At 36.3% G+C, this 21,069-nt stretch overlaps 1 protein-coding gene across 8 annotated transcripts in view; it reads left to right on the top strand.

The window, feature by feature from the left end:
- The window catches only part of NAALADL2 (N-acetylated alpha-linked acidic dipeptidase like 2), a 1,532,395-nt gene that overhangs the window by 449,392 nt on the left and 1,061,934 nt on the right, over positions 1–21,069 (top strand). The window contains exon 1 of one of the 8 annotated variants that reach the window (XM_081235894.1): positions 8,738–8,919. The exons of the other annotated variants lie outside the window; for them this stretch is intronic. Coding sequence (XP_081092020.1) covers positions 8,877–8,919 — 43 coding nt within the window. The 5' untranslated portion in view covers positions 8,738–8,876. Of the gene's footprint in view, positions 1–8,737; positions 8,920–21,069 lie in introns of those variants that run through there. 8 annotated transcript variants of the gene reach the window in all.

Genomic DNA, 21,069 nt, shown 5'->3' on the forward strand with positions numbered 1-21,069 from the left:
ACACATTCCATAGGCAGAATGCAGTCCATCTCAGAAGGTGAGAGTGGCCCTGTGCTGTGGAGGTGGTTAGTTTTTATGGGCTGGGTAATTTCATAGACTAATGAGTAGGAGGATTATTCCAACTTTTTTGGGGAAGGGGCGGGGATTTCCAGGAATTGGGCCACAGCCCACTTTTTGGCCTTTTATGGTCAGCCTCAGAACTGTCATTGTGCCTGTGAGCATGTCACTTAGCATATGCTAATGTGTTACAGTGAGCTCATAATGAGGCTCAGGGTCTACTGGGAGTTTGAATCTTCTGCCATCTTGGGACTCATTGGTTCTAACCAGCTTATGTCATATCCTCGATGGCTATGTCATTCTTTTAAAGTTTGTGCCTTTCCCTCCTGTCTTACTAATAGGAGGAATTCAATCTCAAGTTCATTTTTTCAAAACATTGTGAAATTTTAAATATTATAAGTTTTGATGTGTCATCAATCTCAAGTAAATAATGAGTTTCTTAGGTTTTAGGAAAACTAAAGAAATTAATAGCTCTCTCAAAGTGGAAATCTGGTAATGTACAGGACACTTTATGAAAGAGGTATAGGGGAGGAAGAGAAAACTTTTTTTCTTTTCTCCCCTAGGTTCAGTGGCTGAGGGCCCTGCAAATTAAACTGACAAAATAACAAGAGAGAAAAATATAATTACATGCATAAGTACACACGTTTGTACAGGGAGCTTGCAAAGGCATGTGATTCTAGGAGTCAGAATTTGAGTCATATATCATCTTAGGCTAGGCAAAGGAGAAAGGATTTAAAACAACTGGGGGAGGGAGGTAAGTTATAGGAAGATGAGGGGAGGGATTGTATTGTAAAATAATGGTTATTTAGCAGGTTTATCATGCAGATAAGAGTCTGCTCCGGTGCTAAGAGCTGTCTCCAGAGTAGTTCTCTTCCTGGCAAGGGAGAGGGATACCCCGTTACAAATGGACACTTATGTCCCGCTTTTAAACAGAAAGGGGGGAAGGCAGAGACCTGATTGCCTTCAGCTCAAAACAATCAGTATGCCAGAGTGGCATATTTGGGAATGGCATGTTCTGGCCTCTTCAGAGGGAAGCAGGAGTACTAGAAACATTGTGAATTAATCATCTCCCTTATGCTCTTTATTAATTCTGTTTTAAAGTTTTTGGAGAAAGATGAAATATAATTGTGTAATGTTTTCAATTAACCAATCATTAAGTGTTTACTAAATGCTTATAAATCTGGCAGGTCTAAAAACAGCAACTAAAAAATGCTCTAGATGTGTGCCTTGAGAGTTGGAAGACAAGGCCATATTTGCCCTGCATATTTTTAAAGATACTAAGGAAATAAAAATTAAGTGATAGGGTAAAGGAAGACTAAAGGTTTTAGAAGAGGTGTGAGGGTCATGATGAAATAAATATTTAAATCTAACTTTAGCCATGGCGGGCCTATCTCTATGTTTATGTTTATTCATGCTTAAAATTGCTCACATTTTGTGAGTCCCTCGTTGCCCAAGGTGATCAGATACCACATTTTCCAGTGTCATCCTGGGACTTTTTTTTCTTTTATAGATTTCTTCCCATTCAGCCTATTATTCTGAAAAAAAAATCTGTCTAGAGAATCTATGTTTATCCCTCTTCATTTGTTCTCTCTCTCTTTTTTTTTTTTTCTCATTTTGTAAATCTGGTCACCATAGGAAAGACAGCAGCCATTCACTTTAGAGAGAGTCTATTTTAAGTACTAGCTGCTGGGGGAAGGTTAGAGACTTTAATCCTTCATCTCCTCCTTTTCTCTAACAATGCTAGCTGGTAGGTAGTCAGCGGGAAAGTAGAAGAGAAGCTTTCAGAAAGAAAACATTCTCTGTAGAAAGTAGTGGCCCATTATGATGTTGAACAAAAGTAATTCTCCTGGAATCATTTTTCTAGGAAAGCTTGTATGCCACTTGACTTTATTAAAAAAATAATAGTAATAAATAAATAAATAAATAAAAAGAAGAAAGGAGAGAATAGGAAAAAAGAAAAGAGATAAACTAATTTTTATTTGATTCCCCATAATTAATTTGTTATTGTTGACTACTACTTTTGTTGATACTTCATGAATTGAAACCATAACACAGTGTTAATTTTAATAAGTGTCATAGTTACTGTGTTTATTTTGGACATGTTCATCTATTATTGATATTTTAAGATATTAAGTGAAAGGAGTGGAATGTTTGTAAAGACTTGAGAAACCTGAACTTTTACCTCAGTTTCACCCTAGAAGAGGAAGCTGTTACCCCCTGAACAGCTGCTAAATGTTTTTTTCATTTAGTAAGTATTTGCCAAATTCCTGTAGCACAGTTGGCATTAATTGCTGTCTTTTTTTTTTTTTTTTTTTTTGAGGCTATAGTGAAGAGGCTGAAGACTGGAAGCTATTTTACCTCTCAGCATGAATGTGCTCTACTTTTTCATATTATCAGAGCTGTTTTAGATCAGTCTTTGTCATGGAGATGAAACTTCTGTTTTCAGGATTGGTCATTTCAGGGTGTTTTGAGGAAATAAAATTATCTCCAAGCTAATGATACCATTTAAGCATTTTCACTGCATTTTTGAAAGATGACAGAGGTAAATCATTTTGTCACCTTGGTGTTTCTATTAAACCTTAGTGTTCTGGGGTTTTAGCTATAGATGTTTTTTTCTAGTTTTATTGTAGATTTTTAACATGCCCTAAAATTTTCAAATTGATAAGTTCACCATTCTATGCTATATCAGGCAGTTAACATGCATATTCCTTTGCTTTAATGCTCTTCCTTGGGTTCCTCTTGAGGGAGTTTTGCCAGAGTTTGTGGAACAATTGATTATTAGATTAGATTAGTCAAGTGTGTGTGTGTGTGTGTGCATGTGTGTGTATACCCTTCATTTTGTAGTTCCATGATAATAGTATTAAATATACAGTTAAACTTTTCTTTTTTTTTTTTTGTGGTACGTGGGCCTCTCACTGCTGTGGCCTCTCCCATTGCGGAGCACAGGCTCCGGACGCGCAGGCTCAGCGGCCATGGCTCACGGGCCCAGCCGCTCCGTGGCATGTGGGATCTTCCCGGACTGGGGCATGAACCCGTGTCCCCTGCATCAGCAGGTGGACTCTCAACCACTGCACCACCAGGGAAGCCCCCAGTTAAACTTTTCTTAAACTATTTTCTCTTTTTCAGATGGTACTTAGATAGCTATCACAGCTAGTCTTCTTACTGTAAGTAGGCTCACGTGGATGAGGCTGAGATTGCTAACAAGAGTATATCATTTTAAAACTCTGGCATTTAAAGCCAAGATTTCATGGGATCCTCATAAAAAGTGCATAAATCATTGCATCAATACACTATGATTACAAGCTTGTATTTAATGTTGTGTTACACAGCTCTTCCACAATCTGAAATAGCGCTGTTCCCAGCAGTAAATTAGAATGATTTGTAATATCAGTCCTACCTTACTTTCCACCTGGCACATTCATGTCTGTTTTTTTTTTTTTTTTATATGAGTGTCTTAATTATGTGAAGCAACCTACAAACCATCAGTAACTGTTAAGCAACTCTGTTGTGTGTACGTATGTGTGTTAGCATAAAATTTATATAGTTCCTTGGTTTCTTTGTTTAATAAAACTGTAGTGGAAAGATCATTAAAATGACAATACTCTCCTTGCTATTAATTACAACTTATCTTGTTTCCTTGTTAATGGATGCTTCTTACTCCTGAAGGAAATAGTTACTTTCTTGGTTCTCCATCAATATTAATTCTCTTAAGATTCTGTATGCAATCTTATGAAATAAAATTATAGAGAATTAAATGTTTATTTATAGTAGTATTTAAAGGATACTTTTGCCCACCAGTCAATCCTAATACAAAGCACTGAGTAAGCCTTAATTTTCTTGACCAACTTTTTCTTTTATAGTCACATGTATAGGGAAGTAAATATGTGCATATTACATATTCAACTGTTTAGAATTACAGTATCAAGTGTGCTTGGGGATGTCAGAGAAGGCTGAGTTAAATGAACTGGCTGTTAATGGAGGGTTAGGAGTCAGAAGGATGAAAAATTGTGGTGATAAAGGAGTGACATTATTGATTGGGCTGCTGTGAACATGGAAATAGCATGACTATGTTTTAGAAAAATCACTCTGGCAGATATAGAAAGGATGGATTAGAGGAAAGGAAGAATTCATTTTTATGGAGTTACTGTCTTGGCAAGACATGATAATGGCCTCACCTACAGGAAATAGAAAGTTAAGGAGGCGGATTTCAATGGCATTGATCAGACTTAGTGACTATTTGGGGAATGGGGAAAGTTACAAGAAAGGATAAATCCTAAGGTTCTGTCCAGGGCAACTGGGTGGATGGTAATACCCAGATCCGGAAGAGAGGGAGGGAAAATGTGTTGGACCAGCACTCCCAAGCATGAGAAAATCTTTATTTTTATTTTTATTATTATTAAATTTTTTTGTGGTACACAGGCCTCTCACTGTTGTGGCCTCTCCCATTGCAGAGCACAGGCTCCGGACGCACAGGCTCAGCGGCCATGGCTCATGGGCCTAGCCACTCCGCGGCATATGGGATCTTCCCAGACCGGGGCACGAACCCGTGTCCCCTGCACCGGCAGGCGGACTCTCAACCACTGCGCCACCAGGGAAGCCTGAAAATCTTTCTTTTTACCCATTGTTCTTGTATAGTATGTGCTCTTCCCTCCACCCTACCCCAGCTTACTTAGCTCTCTCTTTTCTAGGACTCAAAAGTATTTAGCAGCTATGAGGAGCGGGAATCACCCTAGGAATTCTTGGCTGCAACCAGCCAACAATGTGTGATAAATAGGGGCTGTATTTTATGCAAATGAGTTTCTCAGGTGGTAAGAGTTGTCTCCAGGAGCAGTTCTCTTCCTGGTAGGGAGACACTTTTACAAACAAAAGTTTCCTGTAGAAATTTAGGATCCTCTGTTTTTAGATAGTAAGGGGAAGTAAAGAGCTTTTCTTAAGTCTGCTCATTCTCAATTGCTTTTAGCTCAAAATATTCTTATACCCTGCAAGCACATCTACCTAATTCTTGGAACTGTAATCTCAAAGATCCATCCTGGTTGCTGAGCCTGGTATTTCCTTCCAATGATGGTTTGCAGGATTGCAGTTTTGCGAGGTTCTAATCCTTTTCTCTCTAGCCTTTTCTCTCCATGGATATCTATGCTTTTGATCAAGTTGTTGTTCTACTTGTGTTATACATTTTACTGTGAAAATGAGTACCATGTTTCTGTAATTATTGCATGTATTGTGACATTTTACATACCTAGTGTCCCATGTTCCATAGCGTACAATGCCAACATTTATAACTTTGAGTAATTACTTCATAATTTTTTTCAAATCTTCACATATATCTTCCCTTGAAAATCAGAACTAAATAATCACTTCAATAACTAACTACCCACAACAAATTTAAACTGTAACATTGGTTTCTTCCTTGTTTGTAGTTCTAGGTAGAACCCTTAAAATGAGTGATAAAGGATAGCATTTATAACACTCTCTTTTGCCCACTCTCTCCTTGGAGTGCTTTAGAAATACAATGTTGGTAATACAAATAGGTGATGTGGCTGGAAGTCTTGTTTTTTATTATGTCACCTAAGTTGTTTAAAAAATGTGCACAGTAGTTTTTATAGCAAAGTCTCAGAATGCGTATAAAGGACACGTTCACTCTTAGAGGTGTTCTTTCAAAGATTTTGAATTTTTTTCTTAATAATTATATGAATTTCTTTTTCACCATTCAGTGAAGCTATTCTGCCTAAGGCCACTCATGCCTTTTGTTTTTGGTGCCTGTGTGTGTGTGTGTGTTAAACTAATGCATACATTTTTTTTTTCTCTTTCATTTACTTCTTTTAACTTTGATTTTTTTTTCTTTTTGGAAATTCTCATGAGTGTCCTCATCTTTTATCCTTCTAGCTCTTAGTTATTTGCTGTTTTTTAAAAAAGTATTATTATTTATTTCTACATTTATTTATTTATTTATTTATGTTTGGCTGCGTTGGGTCTTCGTTGCTGCACGCGGGCTTTCTCTAGTTGCGGCGAGAGGGGGCTGCTCTTCCTTGCAGTACACAGGCTCCTCAGCGGTGGCTTGTTTTTGTTGTGGAGCATGGGCTCTAGGCACATGGGCTTCAGTAGTTGTGGCATGCAGGAGCTCAGTAGTTGTGGCTTGCCAGCTCTAGAGCGCAGGCTCAGTAGTTGTGGTGCACTGGCTTAGTTGCTCCGCAGCATGTGGGATCTTCCCGGACCAGGGCTCTAACCCGCATACCCTGCACTGGCTGGTGGATTCTTAACCACTAGGCCACCAGGGAAGTCCCTAGTTATTTGCTCTTGCAGATAAACTTACCTACTTCCCCCTCCCATCTCTTTTCATTTTTGAAATTTAATTTGTCATTTTTCCCTCCTCGAATATCTTCCATCATATTCTTGCTAAGCAATGTTCTTTTCTTTGAGATCCTTTAATTCACCGTTTTTGATGATGGTAATTTATTCATCTTTACAATATTTGTTGAAGGCATAGTATGTGGTTGAAACTGTGCTAAGGTGCTAGGGATGTAGTGATGGACACAAAAAGGCTCTCTGACATACGCTTTTTAAGGACAGAAATAATTAAGCTGTACATATAATACAAGGTGATAAGAGCCGTGGCTGAATGAAAAGTTCTGAGTTGTTAAGGGACCTCTGGAAGCTCATAGAAGAGACTTCAACCAAGATTGGATTGAAGAATTCCTGCATGTGAAGTAGTCAGGCAAAGGGGACATAATGAAGGCAGAAGTTTTCCAGGGAGCCATGGCCCAGGAGAGAGGGAGAGCAAGAGATCGAGAGCAAGAGATCGAGAGTGAGATCGAGAGCGAGATCGGGAGCGACAGTGAGAGCGAGAGCGAGAAAGTGTGTGTTCAGGGCCCTTTATTAGTATTGAAACTGTTTCAGTATGTATATTTATGTTACTTTCTGTGAAGCTACAAAAACTTTGGAGGTTTCTGTTTATGTTTTACCTCTGCTCAAAAATAGGACTTCTCTATTCTACTTTCGTAATAACTTCCCACATGCCATAATTCAGCTGGTAGATAATCGGTGATTCATACCTGTTATTGACTAATTTTAGGTGCCTGGGGCAAGTAGGTAAATGCATTTCCAAGCTTGTCATAACGAGTGAGAATTGGTATGTGTGTTTCTCCTTTTTATGGGGAAGTCAGAATATGATGATTATAGTGTTTTATTGGCAAACATTCAATTTCAGTTTACTTTCGGTAAAGTACGAGCTTGCTATATATATTACATTATGCAATTGTGCTAGGCAAAGACTGCTTTAATCCAGAACAAACCATAACCTGGATTTTAAATCAGAGGTTTATGACATTTTGAAGATAAAATGGACCTTAATTAATAAATTGTCAGCTCAGTTTACAGATGAAGAAACTGAGACCTAGAGATGTTAATGAAAGAAAGAACTGTAAATTAACTGTGATAAGGATTTGTGTGTGTGATGTTTGTTTTTATTCTGATACTTTGAAAATAACTATTCTATTTGTTTGACATTTCTTTTGTTTACATAACTTATATAATAATTTTTTCATTAATAATCTAGCAAACATGGTGTATAGGTTACTTTTAAATTAAAAATTAAAGAACTATTAAATTAAGAGATGTTTGAACCTCAGATTTTTTTTTTTAACTAGTGTGACCAAAACTAAAAGTTAAGGAATTCTAGAGGAAGGAAGTAGAGATTATTTTTTATTCAAATGTCTTATGGGAGAGCTTAAATAAATTGACTTATTTTTGTCATCTACTTCCTCTCTTGTAAATGAATAAAGATAAATTTCTAAGTGTTGCTCATCTTTGCTAGGAATTTTTGTTGTTGTTGTTTGAGGCAGAACAGTTTAACTTAATATCACTATGTTTCTATTTAAAAAGCAATGTAAATATCAGTATCCTTCTTTAACCAGTGAGGACCTTGAGGCACTCTAAGGTTGGATAAAATCATTTCTTTAAGGTCTCTCAGTTAATAAGTAACAGCTGATGTCAGAATATAGTGACATTAGTGCTCTGGTTCCACATTCTTTCCACCCCTCAGAAGGAGAGGAGCAAGAGGAGGGAGTAAGGAGAGAAGGAAGAGGGTGTAGGAGGAAAAGAAAGAAGAGAAGGGGAGGAGAGAGGAGGAAGAATGTTGCTTGTTGTGTTTATTATTCACAGTGTTTAGCACAGTCATACATTATTGCTTTGAATCTTTATAATAATCTTCTGAAATTGATATTTTACATTTTTCCCCAATATACAGTTGAGGAAACTGAGTCTCAAAGAAGTTATATTCCTCGTTCATAGTTACACGACTAGTACTAGAGCTACTCCAAAGCCTGTCTTTCTACCACTGCACAAAACCGATTCCCATGCTGTCACTTATTTCCCTGTATTTTTTTTTAATGGACACTGCAAACGTCACTTTAAATTTTATTTTATTTTTATAAGAGAAGCAGATTAGGAACAGTAACAAACAAACAAAACTCTGGCTCTGTGCCATGGTGTGTTGAACACTATTTGGGGGGGGGAGTGTAGAAACGTTTCTGGACTAAAGTGAAAGTTGGGAATTAAAAGTTAACATCAAAATTGAAACAAAGCCACATTTTGTGAAGTGCACACTAATAGCAGTCCATTCGATCAAAGGATGTGATCTCACTTCACAGTAAAACAGGTCCTGCAAGCCCAGGTAACTCAGGAAGCAGAATGGTAATTATTCACAGAAGAAAGCAGGTAGTATACTGTTACATTACTACAGGAGAAAGTCAGAAGGTCACAAAGCTTACAGGGTAACTGACACAACTGAAACTGCTTGGCCCCCTTTAAAAAGAAATAATAAAATGGGAGAGAATGAAGCAAATTTACCTAACACAGCTTTGCAAGGTAAGTGCCAACAGCTTCTGAAATGGTAGCAATCAGACGTGTAAGTGGTGTCGATTACAAAGTGTGTGTGTATATGTGCTTGCGCGCACGCGCACCCCCGCTGAGTTTCGAGGTGTGCTTTGAAGGTGGGAAAAGAGGCGAGGATCGTTGTTTCTGAAGAAGCAGCTGTCTCCGTTTTGCTCAACTACTCAGTCTACACAGAGACGCCAATTTGGTGGAGTAGGGAAAGCCTTATGCTTACGCCCCACTGTAATGCTGGAGAAATGGTACAACCTACTTCTAGTGCATTTTCATGTTAAACTTTTCCTAGCATTGGAAGAATATCGATTTTTGTCTCTGTGGGATTTTAATTTGTAATCAAATTTTACCATCTCTGGGGTTTACCAGTTAAGTGTCCTTGTAATTAATATAACCATTTTTTTTTAAGGTAGAAAACAAGTCTCAGAGGGCAGTATATCGTTAGGGAGAGCGGTTGGTTTTACAGGTTTTACTTCATCAGATACCTTTGTCCTTTGAAGGGACTGGCTTTGTTGACATTGGCTTGACTAGGCTTCTATGGTTAGGCTTGTTGATAGACACAAATACAAGTTCTCTTACACTTTCCAATTTTTGAGTGAAGAAAGTTCCTTTTAAAAAAGAAATAGAAAATGGGCTGAATGCATATTTGTTGCCATGATTTCTAGTAGTCTCCTCTCTTATGAATTATTTACCACCTTTACAAGTGACATTTTGAACAAGGTATTCTTAAAAAATCTACTTGATAATGATATTTTTATTTGTTTAATTATGTTCTTGTGAAGCTACCAACAAGAAAATCCCCAAACTGCTCAGTTTTCCATTAAGTACACATAACCAAACATGTAAGTACATCTGTGAAATACAGCACACCTGAGAATAACAATAAGATGATCATGGACATGCCTGGTCATAAAAGTATATCACCCATTTTTATAGAGTTAAATAATCTTCCAGAATACCTGTTTTTTTTCTTTATTTTCTTTAATTCTTTCTCTAACTATCTTGCTTAAGAATCCCAGAATTTTATTTCTATTTTTGCAGGTTTCCTAAAAAAATTTTTTTGAAATACTGCATAAAATGCTGTTAAAATCATTTTTAATTTAAAGATTAATTTTAAAAGTTATTTAGTGCATTCTATTGAAAAACAAGGTAAAAGGCTCATTCAGTATAACTCTATGAAGTAATTTATTTGTATGTGTCTTATGGACAAAATGATATTATGTACGTGATTATAACATACACCTTAACTGTCTCTGCAGTATTTTTCCGTGGAAAAGTATATTGGAGGCATCTAGGTTGTTAAAGTTGCTCGTATAATAATGATTTTGTATCAGATGTATATGACTGTTTGGCAGCCCCCTGAATAGCTCATCCTAGGCCTTGTGGATTCATCCCCTGAGTCTGTGTTTGGGATTGAAATAAACTGAGGAGTAACCTGGCCTCTCCCCTCTCCCCTTATCATCCCTATTTGTGTCAGGATCAGAGGTAATATTTGCTTCTTATTTTAGAGTCCTATATTGTGTATAGATCTTCTGTTGTTTTTGTTTTTTGTTTTTTTTCTTTTCTTTTCTTCTGGCCCTTTTATGTATGTTATGATTCTGGTAATATGTTCCACTGTGGAAGAATAACTTTCCCTTCCTCCTATCTATTGACTTTTCTAATTATTTACAGAATTAATAATTAGCATATATCAGAAAAACATGCATAAAATTTAAAACAAGAGCTATGCTAAATAATTTGAATGTCATGGTTTGAGTTAGAAAACAATGTGCCTTGGTTCATAGTTGGGGAATACTTGTGAAATCAGTTCTATCCTGGGGTATTCTCCTTTGTTCACTCTGTGAAAACTTTTCAGTAGGAATGTGTACTCTTCTGATCTTATCTGAGTTGAAATGCATCCTTGGTAGGTCTACAAATAGTTCAGATCTATCTTCTTGGAGTGTTGAAATGCTTCCATTCCCGACATATTTGCCTTAAGATTATTAAGTGAACCTATTAATCAGTGAGAATTAATGAGAAACAAAGGTGCTTCACCTTGGTTTGAAATTATTTCTGGATTTTTTTTTATATATAAAGGAAAGCGGTGTGGAGATAACTTGTACCTTTATTTGTATGTGTGAAGGTAAGAGATTTTGGATAAATTTGCTTAATATCTTATAAGACAAATCAGGATATATCCTGGAGTCTTTATTTATGGATTGCTCTGACAGTATTCTGTTTTCTATGCAATACCCAGTCCTATATCTGAGCTTGAGTTTAAAAATTACCAAAGTAAATGAAAAAGACATTTTGAAATGTTGTTTAATCTTGCCTTTGACTTAACAGCATTTATAAAAGATTCTGAAGTTCTCTGAAATAATACTAATTATTGTCAGCTCTGCTTACAAATGAGTGTTCTCTAATAGAAATGACTACATTCAAATGTTTTGTACATTCAACCTATGGGTGATAGGTTTAAGAGTCTTGGCTATGAAGATAATAAGTATGTAATAAACAGAGGATTTTCATTAGAACTCCATCTTGTGCCTTGAATAATGGTTTCCTAAGGCCATGTATCTAGATTGTCTAGATTCATTGGACCATCTCTAATTACAACTTGGAGCACTAGCCATAGATGTTCAGAAATTATTCATTTTAGCACTACATCCTGTAGGTCTCTGACCCATTATTATACCCAGGGAGCTGGTTGATTGTGCCCTGGTTAGTGGAGCCCTTAAGCTATCAACATTTAATGTTTCCAATGGTATTGGGAACCTATCTTTTGCTGAATGAGAGTGAAATCTTTCCAAGGTTATCTTCAGCTTAATGTGAACAGATCTCAATTATCTTTTCAAATATAAGAAGCAAACTCTCCCTTTCAGTCTCAATGATACAGTAACTCCACAGACATTTATGTAAAAATGTCTTACATGAAGGTTCATAATATTCTCTGGATTCATAAAATAGAATTATCTTGGGTAGGAGAGAATACTAGAAAATTTTTTTTCTAATTTTTGAAAATACAAATAAAATGTACAAATCATATGGCATCAGGAATAGGGGTAAGTGCTTTCTGAGCATTGTTATTTGCTGAGGAAAGAAAGCAGAATTTCCTTACATAATATCTATAAACACATGTACCACTGAGTGGCACATTGTGAGTTTGTGACAGTAGTGAAAGGACATGGCTGGGATGACAGGAGGGTGGAAACTCCCTTCTAGGCAGGGAGTTATCTGGAAAATGCCTTAGGCTAAGGCTCTCAAAAGGCTACACTTGGGCACGTAAGGAACCCTTACTTATTCTGTCTCAGGAAGGACAGGTACTTTCTGCTTCTCCCAGGGTTCTCATTAACCGGCAGGACAGACCCTAATCAGAACTAAAATAAATAAATAAATAAATAAATAAATAAATAAATAAATAAATAAATAAGGGAAAGAATCTTTCACTACCCAGCTGTGTTCCTCATCCACTGAGTCCCTCTTACCTCAGGAACTCAGCCCCATGAGCTCTTCTTTCTCTCCTCCTCTTCCTTGGTCAAAACATGTCGAAGGCCACATGCCTCTTTGTAAAGAATATGATATACTAATTTATCCTCAGAATTATTTGAATAACAGGAATCTGAATTCTGTGCCAGAACAACCTTGTGAGAGGAGGTTTCTTTGAGTGGGGTCTCCCCTGCGCTACGCAACACAACCTCATCACTCAGGCTGCCTACTTATCCGCTGCTTGGATGTTTTCCAGCATCTTCTAAGTAAAGCCCTTCTAACCTTAGTTCTTCTTAGTTCTCTAGATTTAGGAAACCCCTATTCTAAAGGCTACAAAAGACTAGAACTCAAGTGGAAAAGGTGTTTCCAAGTACAGAAGGTTGGCTAGACCGTTTCAAATGCAAGGCCAGTTCTAGGTAGCCGTCCGCAGAGAGGAGAACTCTTCACCAACCCACTGAAGGAGAATTTGGCTGTCAAAGCTAGGGAAAAGAAATCTGTAGAATGTTAACATTTTCAAGGTAGAGAGGAGCTTAGAGGGCCTCAAGTCCAACATTTTTACTTTGTAGAGAAGCGAACAGAGATCCTTTGAAGGTACAAAAATTGCCCTTGGTTTCTCAGAAGCAGTTGCCAGAACCCAGGTCTCCACCCTAGCTGCCTAAAGCCTATAATTTGATGGAGGAATTTGACACATTATTTTCTAGGGGTATTTACTTTCCTATTTCAAGAAGGGAAATCAGGCTTGTAAATGCTTTCCATATTTACATATTTAATTTCTACAGTCATGACCTGGAAATCATTGTTCAGTATTCAGTCTGGCTTTTATAGGACTGCTCCATCCAGGCTTGGGTTTTCTCTTGACTCCAAAGAGGTTACTTTGGCTTTTGAGACATTTACTTATCTTTCATCACAACAAGGAGGGATTGGCTTGAAATTCCATAGGCACATGCAACAGATGTTTCTCATGATACAGCCATTTTTTTTTTTTAAGAAATTATACTTATTCTGTTTGGCTAGTGTACGAAAAAAAAAAATCCAGGTGGGAACGTACCTTAGTGTCTGTGCTTCTAAGTTGCAACCCAAGGGCAGCAGTACTGCATACCCCAACCAGTTATACTGGCTTGGTGTGCGTGTTTACTTTCTATCATGGGAAAAATATCTCTGCGTTCAACATCATAAACCATGCCTATTAATGCTTTCTAAAACCCCAAAGAGGACGCACCAGTTTGTGAATCTTCCTTCCCACCCAATAGAACTTTAATAGTATTTTCAATTAAGAGAAGTGCACAGAGGTCTTGTGTAACCTATCTGTTTTCCAGGAGAAAGCTTTCACCAGCTCTGAGTGAGAGGCTGGTATACTTGAAAACCTGAGGCACTTTGGAAATGAAATTTAGATATTGAGGTAACAGGACATTTTGGAGTTGACATTTCCAGAAGCTCTGCTGGAGAGGTCTTATAATCTAAGGACAAAATCAAGCATAATCGGAACAAGTAAAATTGCAGAGAATGTCAAGGCATGAAATCCCAAGTGAGTCTGACTGAAGTGTGTAGGTAAAAGAGCATGAGAAGATAGATTGGGGACTTTTCCCAAGTACAAGGCAAATAACCCTTGCAGCAGGCAAACAAGATTAGGAGATGAACTCTGAAATCAGATATAAGAAATAGTTAAGGAAATCAACATAACTGTGCCAAGAAGCTCTTTTTATCTTGTCTTTCTAAATGGAAATAGGATATTTACCTTTTTAGAAATAAAAGAGCAAGCAACATATTTGAATGGAACATGTGGTAAAGGCACTTAATAACATGGAACTCTGTTAAAACCTGCTGTTGGGGGAAAAACCAATGCTTAAACACTCTGTAATTTAGAGTTTGTTCCTAGACTTCAAAATGATCTGAAGGGCAAAGTTTAGTCCCCTTGATTTAAATGATATTTTATGGCACTGAAATTGTTTTAAAGGGAAACATTTTAAGTTTTGATTAAAGTTACTATAAAACCTTGAAGAAAAGGTGATGCATATCTACAGGCTGACTTGATTGTTTAAACATTATTATTAATAATGCAATTAAAATGTGTTCCATATATTTAAAAAGTTGGAGCTGTCTTTGAATCTGCTTCTTTTTTCTTAAAGAAATGAAACAAAGGGTACAGTAATAATCTGATGACTATACATGTATAAACACCATGTAATTATTACATTGTATGCCTATTCTCTAGATTTTGGAAAGAGTTGAAAAAAATTTAGCTAATCGAGTAGGACAGTAAGCAAACGTTCTTTGTATCATAGTTTTTTGGGGGGAGGATTATTAACCAAGCATGTACTTATTATTGGAGAGTGTTCCACTTGATACATAGGTGAGGGAAAAATGAGCTGCTGACAAGATTGCAAGTAAAATGTGATTAGGATGAAAACACATAAAAGGGCATTGAGCTTCAGTTGATCCTTTGAGCTTCTAAACTCTCTTCAGGAAAAGTATAGCTACATAGTTTTATTTAACAGGGCTATTTTGTTGCTCTATTGATATGTTTAACCATCTCCACAGTTGAACACTTTGGAAGGCACACTTATAAATGCCATTATAATTTATACTGAAATACAATTCACCTGTCCTCTTTAAACCTCTGATCAATGTAATGCAAGTTGTACATTGTGTACTAAAAAACTGAGTGTGACTTAGAGGATAGGTGTAAAATCTTATCTACTAAAAGAGCCTCAAAGAGAATTGTTTTGAAAAGTCAACTACTGAATGTAATGCAATTCAAATAAACATGAAAAAGATGCGCATGGATACCTATTAAACAACACAATCATCTTTGCCATGTGACTTCAGTTCTTGGTGAATGATTCATTTCAAGAATTGATTAAACCTTTGAAACCATTCCATCTTAGTGATTCTTTTGTTTTCTCAAAAATGAGTTCCTTTGCAAATACGGCATGAGAAGCATAGAGGATTGAAGCGTCACTGTGCTTTATTTTCCTCTTTGTTTATGGACCTTTAATGCAATCACAGACAAGTCCCATCTTCTTTTAAACTATTGATAAAGCTTGAACAAATTTTCATCATATCCACATTTCTTGGTGGCAGTTTTCAGAGATGGAGAACTACACTTTGCCACAAAAGGGGGAAGTTGCTTCCATTCTTGTCAATTCTTGGTATTGTTGTAACCACAGACACATATCCAGGAAGTTATAGAGAAATCTAGGAATTTATTGACAGTTTCATAGAGGAGATATGATGTGAACTGACTCTGGACAGAATAAGTGGCAGAAAGAAGAAAGTCTTTCCTGGCAAAATGAACAGCAGAGACACAGCGTAGAAATTGTATCTGCCCATGCATTTACTTGCTTTATTTTCTGCTCTTATTGAAAACAAAGGATTTTCCAAAAATTACTATAGTAGAGCCTTGAACAACATGGGTTTGAACTGCACAGGTATACTCATATGTGGATTTCTTTCACTTAATACATACTACAGTACTACACAATCCGAAATTGGAACTGGGTTTGGAACCACAATCTGGAGGGCTGGAGGGCCCCCTGTAAGGTTGTCTGTGGATTTTCAACTTCATGGGGGGTGGGGGAGTTGATGCTCCTAACACCTGAGTTGTTCAAAGGTCACTGTACTTTGAAATAGGATACAAATAAATAAACCTAATAAAAAATAAGGTTAAAATAATATAAGTTAAATTTTATATGTAAAATGTATGCCAAAATATTCTAAACAGCTACCAAACAAGTCACAAATTTGCTTTCAAGCTTCCTAGCAGCGAAAAGAAAGTAAGAAATTGGTTTTAAGATTAATGGTGTTCAAACCATATAAAAATGTGGCAGTTATTCAGGAGAGGCATAAATTTCTTGGTTAGACATGGTGATAGAGTCAAAATAATTTCTATAGATGACAGGAGACAGGCCTAATTAGAAGAAAGGTTTTTATTAGGCAACACTGAAACATAAAGGTAAAAGAATTATAGAGATAAAGAAAATAGTATTATTTAACTCATCTCAGAATCTTGACATAGATGATTTTCTTTGAGTCTCTTAAGCTGCTGCACTGTCCTATCAGATGTTTGTCAGAAAAAAAAAATGCAGAAAAAAATTCAAACGTATAATAAGTCTGAAAATAAAAAGACAGAAAAAGAAAACAAAAGAATATTTAAGAAATATAGACTTTATAAAAACTAAGTTTACATGATTTAAATATTCACACTTAAAATTTCAGAATATAAAAAAATAGGTCATTTTGAAAGTTAGGCTGCTATATATATTTTATAAGCATATGGTATTATGCAAGTATCTCTCCTGGAGTGGATTTTATGTGGGTGTTGTGTGTTCATGTTGGTTAATGAAGGGTTTAGTACAGTCACTGTTACAGGTTTGGTGGTGGGGCTGTGGGTGGTAGGTGGGTCAGGGATAGAGAGTAATAATAAAGAAGAGCACATTGGTATTGATAATATTCATGTTGCATTGTAAATCTACTTTAAATACTTTAATCTGTAAACTTCAGGTACAATGAGGTAATAACATTGCATTAAGTTTTTATTTTCCATACAGGTAAGTAGTAATTTGGGGGAAAAAATAGAAGAAAAATTAATGAGAAAATAGTAATGGTTTTTCATTCTTTTGTTTTGTTTTGTTTTTAAACATCTTTATTGTAGTATAATTGCTTTACAATGGTGTGTTAGTTTCTGCTTTATAACAAAGTGAATCAGTTATACATATACATACGTTCCCATATTTCTTGATCTTGCATCTCCCTCCCTCCCACCATCCCTATCCCACCCCTCTAGGTGGTCACAAAGCACCGAGCTGCTCTCCCTATCCTATGCAGCTGCTTCCCGCTACCTATCTATTTCACGTTTGGTAGTGTATATATGTCCATGCCACTCTCTCACTTTGTCCCAACTTACCCTTCCCCCTCCCCATATCCTCAGGTACATGCTCTAGTAGGTCTGTGCCTTTTTCCCATCTTGCCCCTGGGCTCTTCCTGACCATTGTTTTTTTTTTTTTTTTTTTTTCTTTTTTTCTTTTTAGATTCCATATATATGTGTTAGCATATGGTATTTGTTTTTCTCTTTCTGACTTACTTCACTCTTTATGACAGACTCTAGGTCCATCCACCTCACTACAAATAACTCAATTTCATTTCCTTTTATGGCTGAGTAATATTCCATTGTATATATGTGCCACATCTTCTTTATCCATTCATCTGTTGATGGACACTTAGGTTGCGTCCATCTCCTGGCTATTGTAAATAGAGCTGCAATGAACATTGTGGTACCTGACTCTTTTTGAATTATGGTTTTCTCAGGGTATATGCCCAGTAGTGGGATCGCTGGGTCACATGGTAGTTCTATTTTTATTTTTTTAAGGAACCTCCATACTGTTCTCCATAGTGGCTGCATCAATTTACATTCCCACCAGCAGTGCAAGAGGGTGTCTTTTCTCCACACCCTCTCCAGCATTTATAGTTTGTAGATATTTTGATGATGACCATTCTGACTGGTGTGAGATGATATCTCATTGTAGTTTTAATTTGCATTTCTCTAATGAGTAATGATGTTGAGCATTATTTCATGTGTTTGTTGGCAATCTGTATATCTTCTTTGGAAAAATGTTTATTTAGGTCTTCTCCCCATTTTTGGATTGGGTTGTTTGTTTCTTTGATACTGAACTGCATGAGCTGCTTGTAAATTTTGGAGATTAATCCTTTGTCAGTTGCTTCATTTGCAAATACTTTCTCCCATTCTGAGGGTTGTCTTCTCATCTTGCTTATGGTTTCCTTTGCTGTGTAAAAGCTTTTAAGTTTCATTAGGTCCCATTTGTTTATTTTTGTTTTTATTTCCATTTCTCTAGGAGGTGGGTCAAAAAGGATCTTGCTGTGATTTTCTGCCAATGTTTTCCTCTAAGAGTTTTAGAGTGTCTGGCCTTACATTTAGGTCTTAAATCCATTTTGAGTTTATTTTTGTGTATGGTGTTAGGGAGTGTTCTAATTTCATACTTTTACTTGTACCTGTCCAGTTTTCCCAGCACCACTTATTGAAGAGGCTGTCTTTTCTCCACTGTATATTCTTGCCTCCTTTATCAAAGATAAGGTGACCATATGTGCGTGGGTTTATCTCTGGGCTTTCTGTCCTGATCCATTGATCTATATTTCTGTTTTTGTGCCAGTACCATACTGACTTGATTACTGTAGCTTTGTAGTATAGTCAGAAGTCAAGGAGCCTGACTCCTCCAGCTCCCTTTTTCTTTCTCAAGATTACTTTGGCTATTCGGGCTCTTTTGCATTTCCACACAAATTGTGTAATTTTTTGTTCTAATTCTGTAAAAAATGCCAATGGTAGTTTGATAGGGATTGCATTGAATCTTTAGCTTGCTTTGGGGAGTAGAGTCATTTTCACAATGTTGATTCTTCCAATCCAAGAACGTGGCATATCTCTCCATCTATCTGTATCATCTCTAATTTCTTTCATCAGTGTCTTATAATTTTCTGCATACAGGTCTTTTGTCTCCTTAGGTAGGTTTATTCCTAGATATTTTATTCTTTATGTTGCAATGGTAAATGTGAGTGTTTTCTTAATTTCACTTTCAGATTTTGCATCATTAATGTATAGGAATGCAAGAGATTTCTGTACATTAATTTTGTATCCTGATACTTTACCAAATTCATTGATTAGCTCTAGTAGTTTTCTGGTAGCATCTTTAGGATTCTTTATATCTAGTATCATGTCATCTGCAAACAGTGACAGCTTTACTTCTTCTTTTCCAATTTGGATTCCTTTTATTTCTTTTGCTTCTGTGATTGCTGTGGCTAAAACTTGCAAAACTATGTTGAATAATAGTGGTGAGAATGAGCAACCTTGTCTTGTTCCCGATCTTAGTAGAAATGGTTTCAGTTTTTCACAATTAAGGACAATGTTGGCTGTGGGTTTGTCATACATAGCCTTTAATATGTTGAGGAAAATTCCCTCTTTGCCTACTTTCTGGAGGGTTTTTATCATAAATGGGTGTTGAATTTTGTCAAAAGCTTTCTCTGCATCTACTGAGATGATCATATGGTTTTTCTCCTTCAATTTGTTAATATGGTGTATCACATTGATTGATTTGCATATATTGAAGAATCCTTACATTCCTGGGATAAACCCCACTTGATCATGGTGTATGATCTTTTTAATGTGCTGTTGGATTCTCTTTGCTAGTATTTTGTTGAGGATTTTTGCATCTATGTTAATCAGTGATATTGGCCTGTAGTTGTCTTTCTTTGTGACATTCTTGTCTGGTTTCTGTATCAGGGTGATGGTGGCATCGTAGAAAGTGTTTGGGAGTGTTCCTCCCTCTGCTATATTTTGGAAGAGTTTGAGAAGGATAGGTGTTAGCTGTTCTCTAAATGTTTGATAGAATTCTCCTGTGAAGCCATCTGCTCCTGAGCTTTTGTTTGTTGGAAGATTTTTATCACAGTTTCAATTTCAGTGCTTGTGATTGGTCTGTTCATATTTTTTATTTCTTCCTGCTTCAGTCTCAGAAGGTTGTGCATTTCTAAGAATTTGTCCATTTCTTCCAGGTTGTCCATTTTATTGTCATATAGTTGCTTGTAGTAATCTCTCATGATCCTTTGTATTTCTGCAGTGTCAGTTGTTACTTCTTTTTTTTCACTTCTAATTCTATTGATTTGTCTTCTCCCTTTTTTTTCCTGATGAGTCTGGCTAATGATTTATCAATTTTGTTTATATTCTCAAGGAACCAGGTTTTAGTTTTATTGATCTTAGCTATCATTTCCTTCATTTCTTTTTCATTTATTTCTTATCTGATCTTTATGATTTCTTTCCTTCTGCTAACTTTGGGGATTTTTTGTTCTTCTTCCTATAATTGCTTTAAGTTTAAGGTTAGGTCATTCCTTTGAGATAATTCTTGTTTCTTAAGGTAGGATTGTATTGCTATAAACCTCCCTCTTAGAACTGCTTTTGCTGCATCCCATAGGTTTTGAGTCATCGTGTTTTCATTATCATTTGCTTTTAGGTATTTTTTGATTTCCTCTTTGATTTCTTCAGTGATCTCTAGGTTATTAAGTAGTGTGTTGTTAGCCTCCATGTGTTTGTATTTCTTACAGAGTTTTTCCTGTAACTGATATCTAGTCTCATAGTGTTGTGGTCAGAAAAGATACTTGATATGATTATAATTTTTTTTAATTTATGAAGGCTTGATTTGTGATGCAACATATGATCTATGCTGGAGAATGTTCCATGAGCATTTCAGAAGAATATGTATTCTGTTGTTTTTGGATGGAATGTCCTATAAATATCAATTAGGTCCATCTTGCTTAAGGTACCATTTAAAGTTGGTGTTTCCTTATTTATTTTCATTTTGGATGATCTGTCCATTGGTGAAAGTGGGGTGGTAAAGTCCCCTACTATGATGGTGTTACTGTCGATTTCCCCTTTTATGGCTGTTGGTATTTTGCCTTATGTACTGCGGTGCTCCTACGTTGGTTGCATAAATATTTACAATTGTTATACCTTCTTCTTGGATTGATCCCTTGATCATTATATAGTATGTAGTGTCCCTCTTTGTCTCTTGTAATAGTCTTTGTTTTAAAGTCCATTTTTTCTGATATGAAAATTGCTACTCCAGCTTTCTTTTGATTTCCATTTGCATGGAATAACTTTTTCCATCCCCT

The sequence above is a fragment of the Mesoplodon bidens genome, assembly GCF_964165515.1.
Source record: "Mesoplodon bidens genome assembly, chromosome: 5".
Lineage (NCBI taxonomy): Eukaryota > Metazoa > Chordata > Mammalia > Artiodactyla > Ziphiidae > Mesoplodon > Mesoplodon bidens.